Raw genomic sequence first — 18,135 nt, forward strand, 5'->3', positions numbered from 1 at the left:
TTTTGGGCTCCGGAGAGGGGAATCCGTCGCCATCGTCATCATCAACCATCCTCGATCACCAATTTCATGATACTCACCGCCGTGTGTGAGTAATTCCATCATAGGCTTGCTGGACCGTGATGGGTTGGATAAGATTTATCATGTAATCGAGTTAGTTTTGTTAGGGTTTGATCCCTAGTATCCACTATGTTCTAAAATTGATGTTGCTATGACTTTGCTATGCTTAATGCTTGTCACTAGGGCCCGAGTGCCATGATTTCAGATCTGAACCTATTATGTTTTCATGAATATATTTGTGTTCTTGATCCTATCTTGCAAGTTATAGTCACCTACTACGTGTTATGATTCGGCAACCCCGGAGTGACAATAGTCGGAACACTTTCCGGTGATGACCGTAGTTTGAGGAGTTCATGTATTCACTAAGTGCTAATGTTTTGGTCCAGTACTCTATTAAAAGGAGGCATTAATATCCCTTAGTTTTCAATAGGACCCCGCTGCTAGGGAGGGTAGGACAAAAGATGTCATGCAAGTTCTTTTCTATAAGCATGTATGACTATATACGGAATACATGCCTACATTATATTGATGAATTGGAGCTAGTTCTGTGTCACCCTATGTTATAACTGTTGCATGATGAATGTCATCCGACATAATTATCCATCATTGATCCATTGCCTATGAGCTTTTCACATATTGATCTTTGCTCAGTTACTTTTCCGTTGCCACTATTGCGATTGCTACAAAACTGTTATTGTTACTTTTGCCACCGTTACCGTTACTTCCATACTACTTTGGTACTAAATATTTTGCTGCAGATATTAAGTCTTTCAGGTGTGGTTGAATTGACAACTCAGCTGCTAATACTTGAGAATATTCTTTGACTCATCTTGTGTCAAATCAATAAATTTGGGTTGAATACTCTACCCTCGAAAACTATTGCGATCCCCTATACTTGTGGGTTATCACCTGGGCGCGATCACCGGGACCACCGCCGCGCCCTTGGCCACCTCCACGGCCACGACCACCTTCGCTGCTACTAGCACCTAAAGATCCCCCTTTGCCCTTCATAAGCTGCTCCAGCGCCTCAGTAACTAGCATGAGCTGCTCACTACCCCCACCGTCAGATTGACGATGCTGGCTGCGCTGGTTTTCTTTGAACACTGCAAGACGCCCGACCGCCTCTGCCACCATCATGGTAGTCAGATCACCCCACTGTTCGATCATGTTGACGATGTCACTGAAAAGCCTTGGAACGATGTTGAAGAGGACCTCTATGACTGTCTCATCCTTCACCGTCTCGCCCATTAATCATATCTCGCCGACGAGCATCATGAGCTTCAATGTGAAGGCGCTGAGAGACTCGTTGTCCGCCATCTCCATGTGATCCAGCTGGCGCTTGAGTTGTTTCACTTGCGCCTACTGGACGCAATCCTCGCCGACGCGCATGGGCCGGATGGCCTCCCAGCCTCATGGGCAGTCTCGTAGTTGGCCACTGCCATCATCACCGCGACTGGGACGGGCTGGGAGAGAGCGGCGAACGCCTCATCGTCCTTGCCCTAGTCGAACTCCGCAGTGCCCTCCAACGCCGACCGGACACCGAACGGGCGGAGCAGCACTCTCATCTTCATGGCCCAAAGACCTTAGTTGGAATCGTTGAGCATTGGGTATTGGATCGGGACGCCACCAGTCCTCAGTGGCGCTCGCTACACGACCACATCGCCCTCTTCTCCGGGCCTCTTCGCTGGCGGCGTGTAATTTCCGCCACTGATGCGCCCCTATTTTGATCCCTCTTCGGCGATGTGTCTTCCATCGCCGATCACCGCCGCCGAACCTCCTCCTCTTTTCCAGCTGTCGGATCGCTTCTGAAACATGGCTCTGATGCCAAATGTTGGAGCAGCTCCCAAGAGGGTGGATTAGCTCTGAATTCTGAAGAACACAAAACTAACAAGAAGAACACAAAGAGGAAACGGTGTTTTGGCGACGCGCACACTTTGCATCATTTTCCCTTTTTTTCCTTTTATTCAGCGACATAGCAAACTAGCTGTGCACGATCCGTTAATCCCGCGCCATCCCACGGACTGATCGTGTCCAACAACTTACAGAGAATTAAACGCTACAACCTATTCTGCCGCAGCATGAAAACATATCGTACTTCTGGCTATTATTCAGAAAAAACTAAACTGAAGTCTGAAACTAGTTGTTAACACAACATCAACATGCACAACGTCGGGACTGGTGCGTCTGAGTCGCAGATGCTTGTTTTCTACCGGTTTTCCTCAGTTCGTGCTTTCAGCTGGTGCATACAAAATTTCACACAATGTCAAAGTTACACAAGAGATACACATGACACCTTTAGTACAATCATTCACCTCCGTTACCAGCTCGACAGTTATACTGAACTGAACATGGGCAACACACAAGGCACATCGAGGAGATGTGACTTAATTCTTGACGAACTGGAGGCCGTTGGCCTGCGAGTACCTCTCCATGAACCTCATGAACCGGTCCCAGTCCCCGGCCGTGCGCATCACGTACTTGGCCTCCACCCTGGCCGGCTTCCCGTTGACGAACTTGGCGCTCACGTCCACCGTCTGCAGCATGCCCTCCTCGTCGATCATGTAGAACCCCGTGATGTCCCCGAGCTCCGCCGACGAGTCGAACACCGACGGCTGGTCGAACTCGAAGATGGCTACCCCGTTGGTGCCGTCGCGGGACTTGGTCAGCCGCACGTCCGGGATCGTCTGCTCGTCCGTGCCCTGGATGAACTGGATCGCCGGCTTCATCGCCACCACCTGCGCCGCCGCCCGGGAGCTGCGTAGCGGCGGCGAGCGGTGGGCCGGTTTCCTGGGACGGCACCGCAGGGAGATGCCGCGGAATGAGGAGTGCAGGCTTTGACACGGCGCACCTGACGAGCCTGTACATGCAGCGTGTCAGGTACTGAAATGCGAGGTTCAGAATGGCATGTCTTAAGGCCATGCTTGTTAATAACGAAATAGACTAGACATAATGATTCCATCAGCAGCTGAAACAGCATTTTGCAGTGTAATTTGTAACGCAAAATATAGATTTGGACATCACAAGGGCTACCCTGAATATGTGGAAGAATCAACTTGGTACTTCGGAAGAAAATAGTCGCTGGTGTTGATGCCTGAACCAAACAAACGCTATCTGGACTAACAGAGAACGACCCGAACGAGTGAGATATGACCAACGCTATTCCAACCGAAATGGCAGCCTTAACAGAGAAGCATGCAGTCAATTCTGAACTCTCCCAAAGGAAGGACATCGTGCAGTGAAATTTGCATACAGCACGCAGTCACGCACACTGGATTCAGAAACTTATGAGCAGGTGCTCATACATCACTACAAGTCTAGAGACTAGAGCGCATAAATGGAAATGCAGCTTCAGTGAGAAAGAACAAAACCTGCGACGCTCCGACGGGGCGAAGGCGGCGCCGAGACCGGCGAGGCGGCGGCGAGAGCTTTCATCACTGCGGGCATGATGCAATTCGCTTGCTCCGGAAGTTGGGTGAGGAAGAAGGATTGGTGTCTAGAAGGAGTGAGGGGACGGGGAAGTAGAAATACAGGCGGAGGTGAGGTTTTGAGTGGTACACACGAGGAAGAGAGTGAATGGAGTGTTTGGGTGGCTGCGTGTCCCAAACAGAGCTACCCATTCCTCTGGCGCCTGTTGGTCCACTGCCTTGCCCGTGGCCACTTCTAGGCCATCCATTTAGGTTTGAGAATTTTCCATCTTAAAGGACCACGTAGATGGAAATTTCAAGTGTAAATTCCGTTGTGGTAAAAAAAAGTCACATCTCACCAGATTTGTAGCTGAAATTATGATTTGAATATGATTTAATATGTCATTTTGTTAGAATTTTTGCTCTGGATTTGTGATAATGGGTGATTTTATTAACGCGTCTCGCTGGTACAAATAAGTGTAACCGGCATGTTGAACAACACATGACAAAACATCGAACACATAATCCACACACCGACCTCACAAATGCTAAAAGGGACCAGAAAAGTAATACCCACAATCGTCGTCTTCAGAGAGGACAACACCTAAACAATATGGAATGTCGGCCAGTACGACCACTGAATCTCGATGACCCAGTCATCAATCCAAGCTGCCAAAAATATATGGTGAAATGGGTTGATATCTGCCTCCCAAAGGACCATGGTGGTTTAGGTATTCTAGTGTTCCGACACATGAATCTGACCCTTATGTTGTGAGCCTGCGATGGGTCCAGAGGATTCTCAGAGATGAGGGGGGCTTATGGCTGCAACTTTTAAAAAGCTAAATATATGCAGGGTCGTCCCCTCCTAGCTTGTGCTCGTAAGGAGAACTCCCACTTCTGATTCTAGAAATCTCTATAGTTGGTCAAGCATGTGATCCGTCTTTGAAGCAGCGTCTCCATAGGAAATGAAGAAGGATCCCTCTTATGGTTGGACCCATGGCTTGAAAGTGTCCCACTTCGCAAATTCCGTAGCATGTTTGCAATTTGCTCAGACCCCATGCTTTTGGTTGCCTCGGCCGTCCACAAATGGACCTGAAACATCCTGTTCCAACAAACATTTGCTCCTGAGGGGACCTAAGCTTGGACCGAATTGAGGGCAGCCCCCCTACGATGTTGGAGGACTCTACATATGTCGTTTTTTGTAGCTAGCCACGTCATGGATCTTCACTATAGACTTGCATACTATGACATATGTCAATTGTCAACCATATCATGGACAACTCATCTGTGGAAGACTGCTTCCATTGAAGATCAAGATCTTTGTGTGGCAGCTTCTGCGTGATCGTCTCCTCTCGAGGACGGACACAGTCAAGTAGCATGGGTTGGGCGATGATATGTACCCCCTTTGTGGTGTCCCCGAGTATGGGACACATATTTCTTCCTATGCCATGTTGCCTGCTTTTTGTGGAGTTTTGTCTATGAGGCTCTCGGGCCTGATTGGCAGGCCCCTTAACTTGGCAAGATCCTAAAAGCTCAGGCCAATCGTACCGGTAAGAGGGATGCCTCTTCTGGTTAGTGTTCACGGTGATAACCTGGACCCTTTGAACGACGCAGAACAAGATGGTGATTGAGCGGGGTTTTGTAGGCGTGCCACTGACCCGTTATCTAGCCAGCGGGACAGGGAGTGGCTAGCAGGCATGACTGAGTCGCTGATATTGTTGGGAGCTATCTTTATGAGCCTCGTGGATGGTGATTCTTCGGCTCTGCGCATCCTTGTATCACTATTTCTTGTTTTCTTTTGGGCATATTTGTGTTGTTGCCCCCAACAGATTTACTATTTTCTTTCTTACACCTGGACTTGATGTACGAACATGATGGTTTGCTTTATATATAGGGTGGGCTGAAAGCCTGTTCCGAGAGCTGTCACAAAAAGACCAAACCAAAACCCAATTAGGTTCCCATAAAAAAATTGGGTGTCCACCCTCCATGGCCATTGCCCAAAGCCATCTTAAAAATTCCCTCCCGAGAAGGAGACCATACTAGAGGCGATGCTAGAATCTCAAGACGACGCCTCCAAGAAGGTGACTGTTCCCAGGTCGGGGTTTTCACCCAAGGTTTTACACCATGCAAAACTCATTAGGTATGTCACCCGAAGACAAAATCATAACATGGCGTGAGTGTCACCCAAAGACATACACCTCTGACAAACAAGTGGGTAGCCAAAACTCTGAAACGACAGCCATTGCTTGAGTTGCAAGCCAGGTAAGGCCAACTCTAGTCGATCCCCCAAAAATAAAGGAGGAAAACCAGTGGCGGAGCTACAGCAAAATTCCGGGGGGGGGGGGGGCAGAACACAAAATGTGAACATTCATTTGAGGGGGCAAAATACTTTTTTCCTCCGGCTAGGCACTCTACTTAACATTTTCTTCACATAATCTATCCAAAGTTGGGGGGGCCACAGCCCCCCCCCCCCAAGGCAGTACACTAAGCTCCTCCACTGAGGAAAACGATGGTGGAGTAAACTAAGTGGAGTATATTTACTCCACTAAAATTTGGTCGGTTCTAGCCGATCCTTATATTTAACGGAGAAAAAAGGCAATTTGTATGTAATGAACAAAGATTCGATAAACAACCATCGAAGCATAGTCTAATTTGAACAACCGCGAAGCATAGTCTAATTTAAACAACCACCTAAGCATAGTCTAATTTGCCACATAATTTACATTTAAAATCACCGAAGCATATTCAAACTAAAACCTTACTTAATCATCGAACTTATTGAGGGTGAGACACTCCGTCCATGAAATCCCATTGCCCATGGGGTCGGGCCCTGTGTCGTCGTCGCCGCAGTCAGGGAAGATCCTCTACCATTCTTCAACGTCGAAGTTGTCGTCGGCCCATTGCCCTCCTCGTGATGACCCCCCCCCCTCTCCCCACCCGCTAGTCGCGAGCTCCGCCTCCACCATCTCGCGGCGGAGGCCGGCCATGTACTCCTCCTCGACAGCCTCCGCCGTGATGCGCTCTCTCACCTCCCGGTTCTCCCTAGCCACTGCCATAGTCACCACTCCAGGCGGGTCAAGCAGCGGCGCCGCCTTGCCCCACGGAAAGTTGAGGCGGGCAGCGGCATCATGAAGCTGGACCTGCCACCGGTCGTACTCGTGGGTGGCGAGCTCGGCCGTGTGGAAGAAGCTGAGACAGTGCTGCTTGTAGGTGTCGCGGTCGGTGATCTTCGCCACCCACGTCCCCCACGCCCGCTGCCGGCCGCTGAGGTACTCCATCTGTAGTTGCCGCGGCGCGGGGAGTTCGGGAAGTCGGCGAGTCGTCCTGATGGGGCTACAACATCGCGATGGCGGCGGCTTGAGGACGCACCCGCGCTTCGCTCGTGACGGTGTGGATCCGCTCTGCAGATGGGCGGCAGGGATATGCAGCCACGAGATCCGGCCATTGGGAGTAGGGGGTCGGGGGGTCATCGGCGAAAGGGATGGGGGAGGAGAGGCAGAGGAGGGTGGGGATTTTTTACTCCACCTCAGACGGTGGAGTAAATATAGGCGTCGGATAAGCAGTGGAGAAAAAATTATCCTCCTCTATGGGTTTTAGGGGTTTGGCTAGGTCCCGATTAGAGGTATAAGGCCGGATTTTTACTACTCTAACCGGTTATATGGGATTGGCTAGAGTTGGCCTAATAGTTTTCACCCTGGAGAGAACCCAAAGTATCAGTTGTGTTGCTTGGCCCTTCTTCGGAGTGGAATGTACCTACTTCCTTTGTCCTCGTTTATAGTTCTTCCTTGTATTTTGAATCAAACTTTGACCATATATTTAACTATCAAAATATAAGTTATACTCCCTCCGTTCGGAATTACTTGTCGCAGAAATGGATGTATTTAGATGTATTTTAGTTCTAGATACATCCATATTCAAGACAAGTAATTCCGAACGGAGGGAGTACACCACATAAATTACATCATTGAATTTGTAATGTTATTTTTAATAGATAAACTTGTATTTCATTAAATAATTTATGGTCAAATTTTGACACAAAAATACGAGAATAAACCCGGACGGAAGAAGTACTCCCTCCGTTTTTATTTAGTCCACATATTAGCTTTGGTCAAAGTCAAGCTTTGTAAGTTTTGACTAAGTTTATAAACAAAAATATTAATATATACAATAAAAAATCAATACCACTAGATTCATTATTGAATGTACTTTCACATCATATAGCCATGGAATTGGTGCAGTAGTTGTGTCCTATGATGATTAATTAACAGAATCTGCCGATTAAATAACCAATAACAATCTTATTGCCATGAATCATATGTTGGTACAAATTATTGGACAGGCACATGGGCATATGACCCAGCTCCCGTACGTTACAAAAGATGGCGACTAATCAGCAGTCCAAAACGAAAGTCCTAAGCCTCTTGCTTCTGATCAAGAAACCTCACAACAGTTAATCAGATGAGGACTTGACATGAAAGTTAAAGAGCACACAGCTAAGAAAGCACTTGATGGCACCAACCGCACGCACGCGCCACACACAAGCAAAAGCAGTTTTGCACGCACGCACGCAAGCGAGCAAGCAAAAGCGGACGAATGTCCTGTGGAAATTGGAGAAGACGCAATCTCTTCCTAACATTTGGGAAGATCAGACGGCGGAGGGAGCAGCTTCTGGTCGGGGAGGCTCCCGTCCTGCACCACCCACGCCATTTTCAGGCCCCAGCTGACGTGCACCTCCAGGTGGCAATGCATGAACCACACCCCTGCGCACATCAACATCAGAAGCAGATCATCAGTTTTCTCACTCAGAAACTCTGGTTCTTAAGCTGCTCAGCTGATATGATGCATGGGTTCCAACCTGGATTATCGGCGCGGAAGCGGATGGCCACCCACCCGGCGGCGGGCACGCCGACGGTGTTCCGCTCGACGGGGTCGACGAGGTTGTACTTGGCCGGGTCCTTGGCGGGGTCGAAGTTGCCGAACCCCTGCCCGACCACGAAGAAGTTGAAGCCGTGCAGGTGGAACGGGTGGCTCTCGGCGCCGAGGATGCTGGTGCCCTGCATCACCAGCTCCACGGCGTCGCCGTACGACAGCACCACCAGCCTGGTCCCGTTGGACACGTTGGTGTTGTTGGGCGGCGTGCCCGTGTAGTTGAACGGCGACTGGGGCACGGCGGGGAAGTTGGACGAGTACACCCCGTTGGACATCCCCGTGTAGTGCGACTGCAGCAGCGCCGTCGTGGGGAGCACGAAGGAGACGTTGTTCACGGCCGCCGCGAACCGACTGTCGTTCGTCGGGCCCTGGCACGTCCCGTTGACGGCGCAGGGGTGGGTGCCCAGCCCCACCGTGAAGAAGAACCGCCTGTCCACCTCCTGCGGCACCTCCGCCGGGTACTCCTCCGTGGCGAGGCTCCGGAGCTTGGCGGTGTAGTTGGAGACGAAGCTCGTGTCGTTGATCTGCGGCAGGGTCGGCCTGACCAGCGGGAGGTTCTTGTTGAAGCCCGCGGAGGAGGGGGAGCTGGGGTCCTCGTACTCGAGGATGCCGGCGACGGTGGTGTTGTCGAAGGTCCCGGAGGCCGCCGTGGAGTAGGGCGCGGCCATCATGTAGTAGGTCGCCCCGGGGTAGGACGGCTTGGCGGTGAGGAGCACGTTGGTGGTTTGGCCCGGGGTGATCAGGAGGGTCTCCACGGTGATGGGCTTGATGTAGACGGCGTCGACGTCGACGATGGTGAGCGGGTGTCCGGCGATGGAGAAGAAGAGCTCGTCGTTGAGTGCGGCGTTGATGATGCGGAGCATGTACGTCTTCCCGGGCTTCACCTTGAGCTTGAACGTGTCTGCATGGCACGCACACACGCATGCAAATGCAGTTAGCTTGCTTGCTTGATCAGTACACACACGCATGTAGGTAGGCGAAGCACACGACACAAACCTTTGGCAGAGCAGTTGTAGAGCGGCCCTGGGAGGCCATTGATGGTGAAGGCGTCGGAGACATTGGGGCCTCCTCCGGTCTGAAGTGCCTGGCTGATCACCGCCTCCGTGTCCGCCTTCCACCATTCGCCTGAGCACGTCCGTAAACAATGATAAACTTAAGTAATCCATGCATGCATGCATGCCACACTTATTACGAGTCACCACCTTGTAGGACGAACACACGTACCGAACATGAGGGGCACCTCCTTGTAGGGGGCGGCGAAGGGGTAGGGGACGCCGAGCTTGGGGAGGATGACGATGGGGCCGTAGACGGTGGCGCGGAGCCAGGAGATGTGCGCGTGCCACCACAGCGTGCCGCGCTGCCCGGTGATGGTGAACTTGTAGACGTAGCTCTGCCCGGGCTGCACCGGGCACTGCGTGATGTACGCCGGCCCGTCCGCCCAGCCGCTGCGCAGCTGCCGGACGCCGTGCCAGTGGATGCTCATGTTGTACTGGGCCTTGTTGACGACCCGGACGACGACGAGGTCGCCCTCCCTCGCCGACACCGTGGGGCCGGGGAACTGCCCGTTCACCACCACGATGCTCTTGCTGCCGCACAGCCGCGTCACGTTCATGGTCGCCACCTGCATGCATCAACCATAGCAGTCACAACGTCGTCAATGGCGCTGCATGCGTAGGCGCAGAACCTGAATGTGCAACAACTGAACAACGGTAGTTGCAACAACTGACTAACTGTGCAACCTACCTCGAACTGGTACTCCACGGTGGCGCTCTCCGCCACGGTGACGGACAGCAGCACCACCATCGCGGCGACGAGGATGGCCGCCATTTCTCTACGCCTCAGCTAGCTAGCTCCCCTTCTCCCCTGAGAGCTCTGGATAGCTAGCCAAATCAATGGCGCTGCTGCATGTGTTCGAGATGCGAGGTGCTTGCCCTAGAGGTGCCTATATATAACCAGTGGCGAGGAGATTAGTTGAAGCATTTTTGTCAAGACGTGGCACTCGAAGCGTTTACCCCGGCCTAGTTCAGCAAGCTAGCCAGCTTTAGTTGGTGCAGGGTTGGTCGCTGATCGAGCAGGAGCACGAGGTCGCCGCAAGGCAGGCACTGCGGGCGGGGCGGGACCCAGGCATGCGCTGTGTTGCTATAGCTTGGGAGTGCGGGTAAAGTCAACCGCGCGTCTGGTTGCATGTCATTCCGAATTTCCGATCGATCGGGCTCTTGACCGGACCATCGTCCTCCCCATCCTCTCCGGCCTTTCCAAGGCTTAATTAACACGCAGAATGTCCGGTCCTAATTGTCAAGATTGGTGTACTAGGAGTAGTACCACATAATGTGGACCATTAGTTTTCATACATCTTGACTTAATTGCTCGACGATTCCCTATCGCCAACAGTGCAACAAATTGATTTAGCCGTCTTTGCTTCAGGGAGAGAAAAGGCGCTGTGCGTGGGGGCGCCATTTTACGCTACATGTACCGAGTCACGTGTATGAAGTGCGGTTTACTCAAAGGACAAAAGAAAACCCAAGGGAGTATTTGCATGGACATAGGAGGCTTCAGATGATTTGTGCGTGCCAGTGGCACATCAAATGAGCCTGGCATTTGAGGAATGACATGATATTTGGAGAGGGGGAAGGGGTCCGTCCATGATTCGGTTAATTTCTTGGAGAATTATTGGTCTTCCTACTCGGTCCGCCATAGCGTTTCGACGGTGCTTGCCAACGGTAAAGGCAAGGGTATTCTGCCATGGTATCGGGTTGATCATTCCCCTACAATTACAATTGGTTTTTCAGAACTTCTATAATTTTCTTCAAAACACTTTTAGTTTTCTCTCTCAAAACTTTCGATATTTCCGGAACATTTTCGATGCAATTCCCACATGCTCCTAATACCTCTACTACTTCAACAAACAGGGACGAAGCTAGAAAAAATAGGGACTGGTGTCAATCGCTGCCCACGCTAAGCCTCTAGCAAAAATTATAGTCGTGCAACAACATAGGTAATGGCCGAGAGCGATATAAAGAGCAAAAATATGCAATGAGCTCGTGATATTATTACATAAAAAAACTCATACCGAGTATTGGCCGAGCGAAGTCATAGAACAACACTTGTTTACATATTCCATAAATAATAAGCAAAAATATGACTTTGCAACGTTTCATTTGCAACTATCTGAAAAAGATAAACAAAAGAATGTATTGATTCACAACAATAGTAAGAAAGAAATATTGCAGACAATAAGTACCATTAAGCAACAAAAAAAACTAAAGTGATATGAGACTCACATTTTATAACTTCCCTTCTTGATCTTTCATCTTCTTAAATAGATCAATAACATCATCATTCGTTATTGTAGAAAATATGTCTTTCTCCACATAGCAAATCAGGCAATCACTCATGAACTCGTCACCCATTTTGTTTCGCAAAACACTCTTGACGATATTCATTGCTGAAAAGCATCTCTCCACTGATGCTGTGGCAACTGGCAAAATTAGCACCAACTTGAGAAGTTGATACACCAAAGGGAAAGCAATATACTTTTTAGTTTCCACCAACACTTTAGCAAGATCAGCAATGCCATCCAAATTGTCAAATCTTTGGTCCGCTCGAACATTGTCAATGAAAATCCGAAGTTCATGACCGAGATCCATCAATTGTGATGAATTGAAATCAGCAGGATAAAACTCAGCTAGCTTCAATAAACTCTCCAAGTTAAAAGCAGCGAAGGAATTTTTTGGGTTGAAAGAAGCCATGTCGATAAGCAATGCAGAATTCACTTCATTGAATCTATCATCGAACTCTCGAAGTTGCCAATCAATAATAGAATTAAGGCACTCTATTTGGTAATGATGAAGGTTTGTAATATTGGTTCTTTTTCTTAGTTTATGCCGATCGATATATTCATCATGCATGTTTACCTTAGGAATGTCATGTTCTTCACAGAATGAATATACCTTCTCTAGAAGTGATTCCCATCCATCATCTCTTAGTTGTTGTAGATCATTCCGTGTTGAGTTCACACATGACATGGCATTCAAGATATCTTGATCCTTTTGCTGCAATGCATGTGACAAAGTATTGGCACTCCCTAATATATGGAACATCATGTGCAAATAGAACACAAAATCAAAGATTCCAAAATATGATAGAAGGCCCCGTGCTTCACTTTTCTTGGAATCCTTCTTGCCTTCTTTTGCTACATAATTTAGGACACTAACAATTGACGGGAACAACTGGATTAAGCTTGAGAGGGTTCTATAGTGAGAACCCCAACGAGTGTCTCCCGCCCTTTGAAGTGACTGGTCTTGATTTAGCCCTGTACCAGTACTAATTCGTCCACTACTTATGGCTTTTTTTACATTTTCTCGGTTACTCTCTCTGATCATGTATTTTCTTTTGCAAGAAGCTCCGACCACATTAAACAACAAAGATATCATATAAAAGAAATCTGCAATATCTTCATTCTTCTTTGAAATTGCCACTATAACCAATTGAAGTTGGTGAGCAAAACAATGCACATAATATGCTGACCTGTTCTCTTCTAGAATTTTGGCTTTCAAGACATTGAACTCACCGCGCATGTTGCTTGCACCATCATAGCATTGCCCTCTAACTTGTTTGAAGATTAATCCAATATCAGCAAGCAATTTTTCAAGGGCTGACTTGAGACACGTTGCAGATGTTTCTTTCACATGTACAACTCCAACTAAACGTTCCAGGATTAGTCCAAGCTTGTCAACATATCTCAAGACAACATCCATCTGTTCTTTATCTGACACATCTGAAGCCTCGTTAATCAATAAACTAAAAACATCCCCGCCAATCTCTTCAAGAATAGAATCCAACGTTATCTGTGCAAAACAAGGGAGAATATCATTTTGAGTGCTCATAGAGATAAACTGCATGAAATAAATATATAGTAGCGAATAGTGATGGTTGTTATTCACCTTTGCAAAATAACTCACAAGTTCTTTTTGAATATCTGGACACACTCATTTGCAATTTTTTGGAGCATTCTGAAGGACTACCTTCCTTACATCCTCATTCTGATTTGCCAATGTTTGTACCAACTCTCGAAAATTCCCCTTATTTTGTGACTCCTCCGATTCATCATTGCCACGGAAAGCTAAACCTTGATGTAGCAAGTATCTAACCGATTCAACAGAAGTATTCAGCCGAATACGGTTTTGCTTCTTTGTGATATCGGTTTGCTTGTCGAAGGCAACCTTAATGGACTGATTTTGATTCATTAAAGCATCACATCTTTTAACAGCTACATTGTGAAAGCTATTAACTTCACCCTCATGAGTATCTAGTCTATGTTTCTTGTTCCAACAAGAGAAACCTTTAACAACAAATGCATCATTACCACCTTGGCCATCAATGCAATCTCTAAATAGATAGCAACACAAGCAAAATGCCTTATGCACCTTATCACTGTACTCTAGCCAATGATAGTCTTTAAACCATTTTGGATTAAATCTCCGTTCAGCTCCTACGATGGTTTTCTGAGGATATTTAAGTCCTTCTTTTGGTCTGCATGGTCCTCTATTTAAATATATTCTGAGTGACATGTCCGAGTGGTGGCTTACTTGCGTGTACGGCCCCCAACCCGACTGCGATAAGATGGAGTTTCTTGAGGAGCTCGTGGAGATTAGGGATCTGCATGCTGGCCCTTGGGCTGTGGTGGGGGATTTTAACCTCCTAGCGAATGCAAGAGACAAGAGCAATGACCTGATCAACAGGCAGATGCTAGGCCGCTTTAGGACCACCTTGAACCAGCTGGAGCTCAAGGAGCTATACCTAAGTGGCAGGAGGTACACTTGGTCCAATGAGCGTGAAAACGCCACGAAGGAGAAAATTGATCATGTGTTCAACAACAATGAGTGGGATGATTTACACCCGAATTGCTTCCTCAAAGCACTTGGTACTTCGATCTCCGACCACTGCCCTATGCTCTTGGACCTCCATGCTGATCTCTATGTGGGTCGTCGTTTCAAGTTTGAAGCCTTTTGGCCGCGTGCGGAGGGGTTCATGGACACGGTGGCCACGGCTTGGCACTCGGTGCCCTCTGCTGGTAACCTGTTTGTTGTTCTCGACAAGAAGCTTAGAGCCACGGCTAGGAAGCTGCAAGGTTGGAGCGACCGTTGGATTGGGAATATTAAGCTTCAGATTGCTATGGCAATGGAACTCATCTACAGACTTGACAATGCATCAGACCACAGAGTGCTCTCGACAGTGGAGTTCCAGCTCAGGAAAACTCTCAAGAGGAAACTTCTCGGCCTCTGCTCGTTGGAGAGGGGCATCGCCCGACAGTGCTCCAGGATTCTATACCTACGAGAAGGTGACGCCAGCACTGAATTCTTTTACAGGCACGCGAGGCAAAGGCAGTGGAAGAATATGATTACCGTCCTAAGAAAGGACGGGCAACTGATCACGGGCCATGATCAAATGGCTGTTGAAGTGGACTCCTACTATGAGAACTTGTTGGGCCATGTGGAGGCTCGAGGTGCAACCCTGCGGCTTCAAGACCTGGGGCTGCCTACGCATGATCTATCTCACCTGGAGCTACCGTTCACGAAAGAGGAGGTGGAGAAAGTGGTTAAGTCCTTGCCACCGGACAAGTCGCCGGGTCCGGATGGCTTCACCAACAGGTTCTTCGCTAGCTGTTGGAGCATCATAAAGTTGGACTTGATGAGGGCTTTGGATGTGTTTTATCGTGGGGACGCTCGGGGCATGCCTGCCATCAACAAAGCCCTAGTTTCTTTGCTGCCGAAGTTCGATGGCGCGGATGAGCTGCGGGATTTTAGACCGGTTAGCATGGTTCACGGAGTGATCAAGATCTTTGACAAAATAATGGCAACCAGGCTAGTGGATGAGCTGTCGTTCTTGGTGGGCAAGCACCAAAGTGCCTTTGTCAAGGGGAGGTATTTGCATGATAATTTCATGCTTGTGCAAGGAACTACTCGACGCCTCCATGCTCTGCGAGACCCCGCGGTGCTCCTCAAGTTGGACATCTCAAAAGCATTTGATTCGGTTCAGTGGCCGTTCTTGTTGGAGGTTATGCATACTATGGGCTTTGGTCGAAGGTAGATACAGTGGGTTTGTGGATTGCTTGCTACTTCATCCACACGGATCATGCTAAATGGGGTGCCGGGTATGCCCATCTACAACAAGTGTGGCCTACGGCAAGGCAACCCGATTTCGCCCATGCTCTTCCTTTTGGTCATGGAGCCGCTTCACCGTCTCTTTCAGCGAGCTTCGGAGATGCATCTGCTCACGCCTTTAGCCCCATCAGGCATGCGGACTAGAATCTCCATGTTTGCGGATGATGTTATGCTCTTTCTCAAGCCACATCGGATGGACCTGCGGGCATGCTCTTTGATCCTAGATACTTTTGCTGCTGCCTCGGGGCTCCGCGTCAACCTGACGAAAAGCGCGGCCCTCCCGATCAGATGCTCGCAGGCACAGATGGATATGGTCATGAACATCCTTGGTTTCTCCATCGGCCGGTTCCCGATAAAGTACCTCGGCCTCCCGTTGACCATCCGCCGGCAATCCGCGGCGCAGCTCCAAGGACTTGTCGACCACATCGCGGCAAGCCTGCTGAAAGATCGTGGATGTCGCCTAGAGGGGGGGTGAATAGGCGCTTTTAAAATAATTACGGTTTAGGCTTCAACAAATGCGGAATAAACCTAGCGGTTAATTTGTCAAGCACAAAACCTAAAACAACTAGGCTCACCTATGTGCACCAACAACTTATGCTAAGCAAGATAAACTACTAGGTGATAGCAAGATATATGACAAGAAACAATATGGCTATCACAAAGTAAAGTGCATAAGTAAAGAGCTCGGGTAAGAGATAACCGAGGCACGCGGAGACGATGATGTATCCCGAAGTTCACACCCTTGCGGATGCTAATCTCTGTTTGGAGCGGTGTGGAGGCACAATGCTCCCCAAGAAGCCACTAGGGCCACCGTAATCTCCTCACGCCCTCGCACAATGCAAGATGTCGTGATTCCACTAAGGGACCCTTGAGGGCGGTCACCGAACCCGTACAAATGGCAACCCTTGGGGGCGGTCACCGAACCCGTACACTTTGGCAACCCTTGGGGCGGTCACCGAAACCCGTCAAATTGCTCAGGGCGATCTCCACAACCTAATTAGAGACCCCGACGCTTGCCCGGAGCTTTACACCACAATGATTGAGCTCCGAACACCAACAACCGTCTAGGGCGCCCAAGCACCCAAGAGGAACAAACTCAAGAGTACCAAGCACCCAAGAGTAATAAGCTTATCAACTTGTAACTTCCACGTATCACCGTGGAGAACTCAAACCGATGCACCAAATGCAATGGCAAGGGCACACGAAGTGCCCAAGTCCTTCTCTCTCAAATCCCACCGAAGCAACTAATGCTAGGGAGGAAAATGAGAGGAAGAACAAGAAAGAGAACACAAAGAACTCCAAGATCTAAATCCAAGGGGTTCCCCTCACATAGAGGAGAAAGTGATTGGTGGAAATGTGGATCTAGATCTCCTCTCTCTTTTCCCTCAAAAACTAGCAAGAAACCATGGAGGGATTGAGAGTTAGCAAGCTCGAAGAAGATCAACAATGGGGGAAGAACACGAGCTCAAAGGATAAGGTTCATTGGGGAAGAAGACCCCCTTTTATAGGAGGGGGGAAATCCAAACGTTATGTGCTCAGCCCGCACACGAGCGGTACTACCGCTCCTGGTCCCGGTACAACCGGGACTCACAGTATACATGCAGAACCCTACCAGGCGGTAAAACCGGGCGACCAGGCGGTAGCACCGGTTGAGAAGAACAACCGGAGCAACCGCCCAGCCACCGCTCAACCACCGCATAGGAACAGAAGGGAGTCACCCCTGAGTGCGGTAGTCGAGCAGTACCGGGCCGGTGCAACCGCATGGCCTTGAGCGCTTGGGCGGCTAAGTCCTGAGCGGTAGAACCGCTCCGGACACCGGTGGTACCGGTACGACCGGACCAACCGGGCCACCACCGCCCGAGTACCGCATCAAAACAGAGGCCTGACCGGTACTAGGGCGGTGCCTGGCCGGAACAACCACCCAAGTCTTTGCTGAGCAAGATAGCGGTACCACCGCCCGGAAGCAGCAGTACAATGACTGAGAGCTCCAAGGGGTACTACCGCTGGGGCTCGTGGTACTACCGCTGGGACCAGACAAAAACCACTTCCAAGAAAACAAGAACTGCCATAACTTCTGCATATGAGCTCCGAATTGAGCAAACTCAAGCTTGTTGGAAACAAGACGGCGAGTAGCATCAAAACAGCGATTGGTAATAGTAAGAAGAGGCAGGGGAGGTATGCCTAACAAAAAGAGGAGTGAAACCTCCAACCGAGAAGAATCGGCAAAACCTCCAACATCGAAAACATCATAGAAGATGCATGCGAACTCCGTTTTCAATGAACTCGGGCTTGTCATCAAGATGACCATAAGCTCTAAGACTCACAAAGAGAACCAAACAAGAACCAAGAAAGATGATGCAAGGATGCAATGGTTTGAGCTCTCTACGAACGATACGATCAAGCTACTCATCGAGAGCCCCCCTTGATAGTACGGCAATCGATCCTATAACCCGGTCTGAAGACTTCTCCACAAAACCCTCTGAAACCTCCACAAAACTCTCTGAAACTTCTCCCCCATTGGCATCGATTGCCAAAATGGGCGAAAAGCTTAGAAGGCCAATATAGATTGAGTTCCTCCAGAA

The 18,135-nt window shown here is 49.2% G+C and overlaps 2 protein-coding genes across 2 annotated transcripts; both read right to left on the reverse strand.

Moving 5' to 3' along the window:
• Positions 1-2,242: 2,242 nt before the first annotated feature.
• Positions 2,243-3,646, reverse strand: LOC123062562 (photosystem II reaction center PSB28 protein, chloroplastic). Its single transcript, XM_044486142.1, has 2 exons — positions 3,426-3,646; positions 2,243-2,914 (listed from the first exon to the last, which is right to left on the reverse strand). Exons 1-2 carry the CDS (start codon positions 3,499-3,501, stop codon positions 2,442-2,444), a joined length of 549 nt encoding a protein of 182 aa, XP_044342077.1. The 5' UTR covers positions 3,502-3,646; the 3' UTR covers positions 2,243-2,441.
• Positions 3,647-7,739: 4,093 nt separating this feature from the next.
• LOC123062563 (laccase-12) lies at positions 7,740-10,333 on the reverse strand. The gene is made up of 5 exons (XM_044486143.1): positions 10,134-10,333; positions 9,615-10,011; positions 9,387-9,515; positions 8,317-9,291; positions 7,740-8,221 (listed from the first exon to the last, which is right to left on the reverse strand). The coding sequence occupies exons 1-5, from the start codon at positions 10,215-10,217 to the stop codon at positions 8,091-8,093; spliced, it is 1,716 nt and encodes a 571-aa protein (XP_044342078.1). The 5' UTR covers positions 10,218-10,333; the 3' UTR covers positions 7,740-8,090.
• Positions 10,334-18,135: the final 7,802 nt, after the last annotated feature.

The sequence above is a fragment of the Triticum aestivum genome, chromosome 3A (assembly GCF_018294505.1).
Source record: "Triticum aestivum cultivar Chinese Spring chromosome 3A, IWGSC CS RefSeq v2.1, whole genome shotgun sequence".
Taxonomy (NCBI): Eukaryota; Viridiplantae; Streptophyta; class Magnoliopsida; order Poales; family Poaceae; genus Triticum; species Triticum aestivum.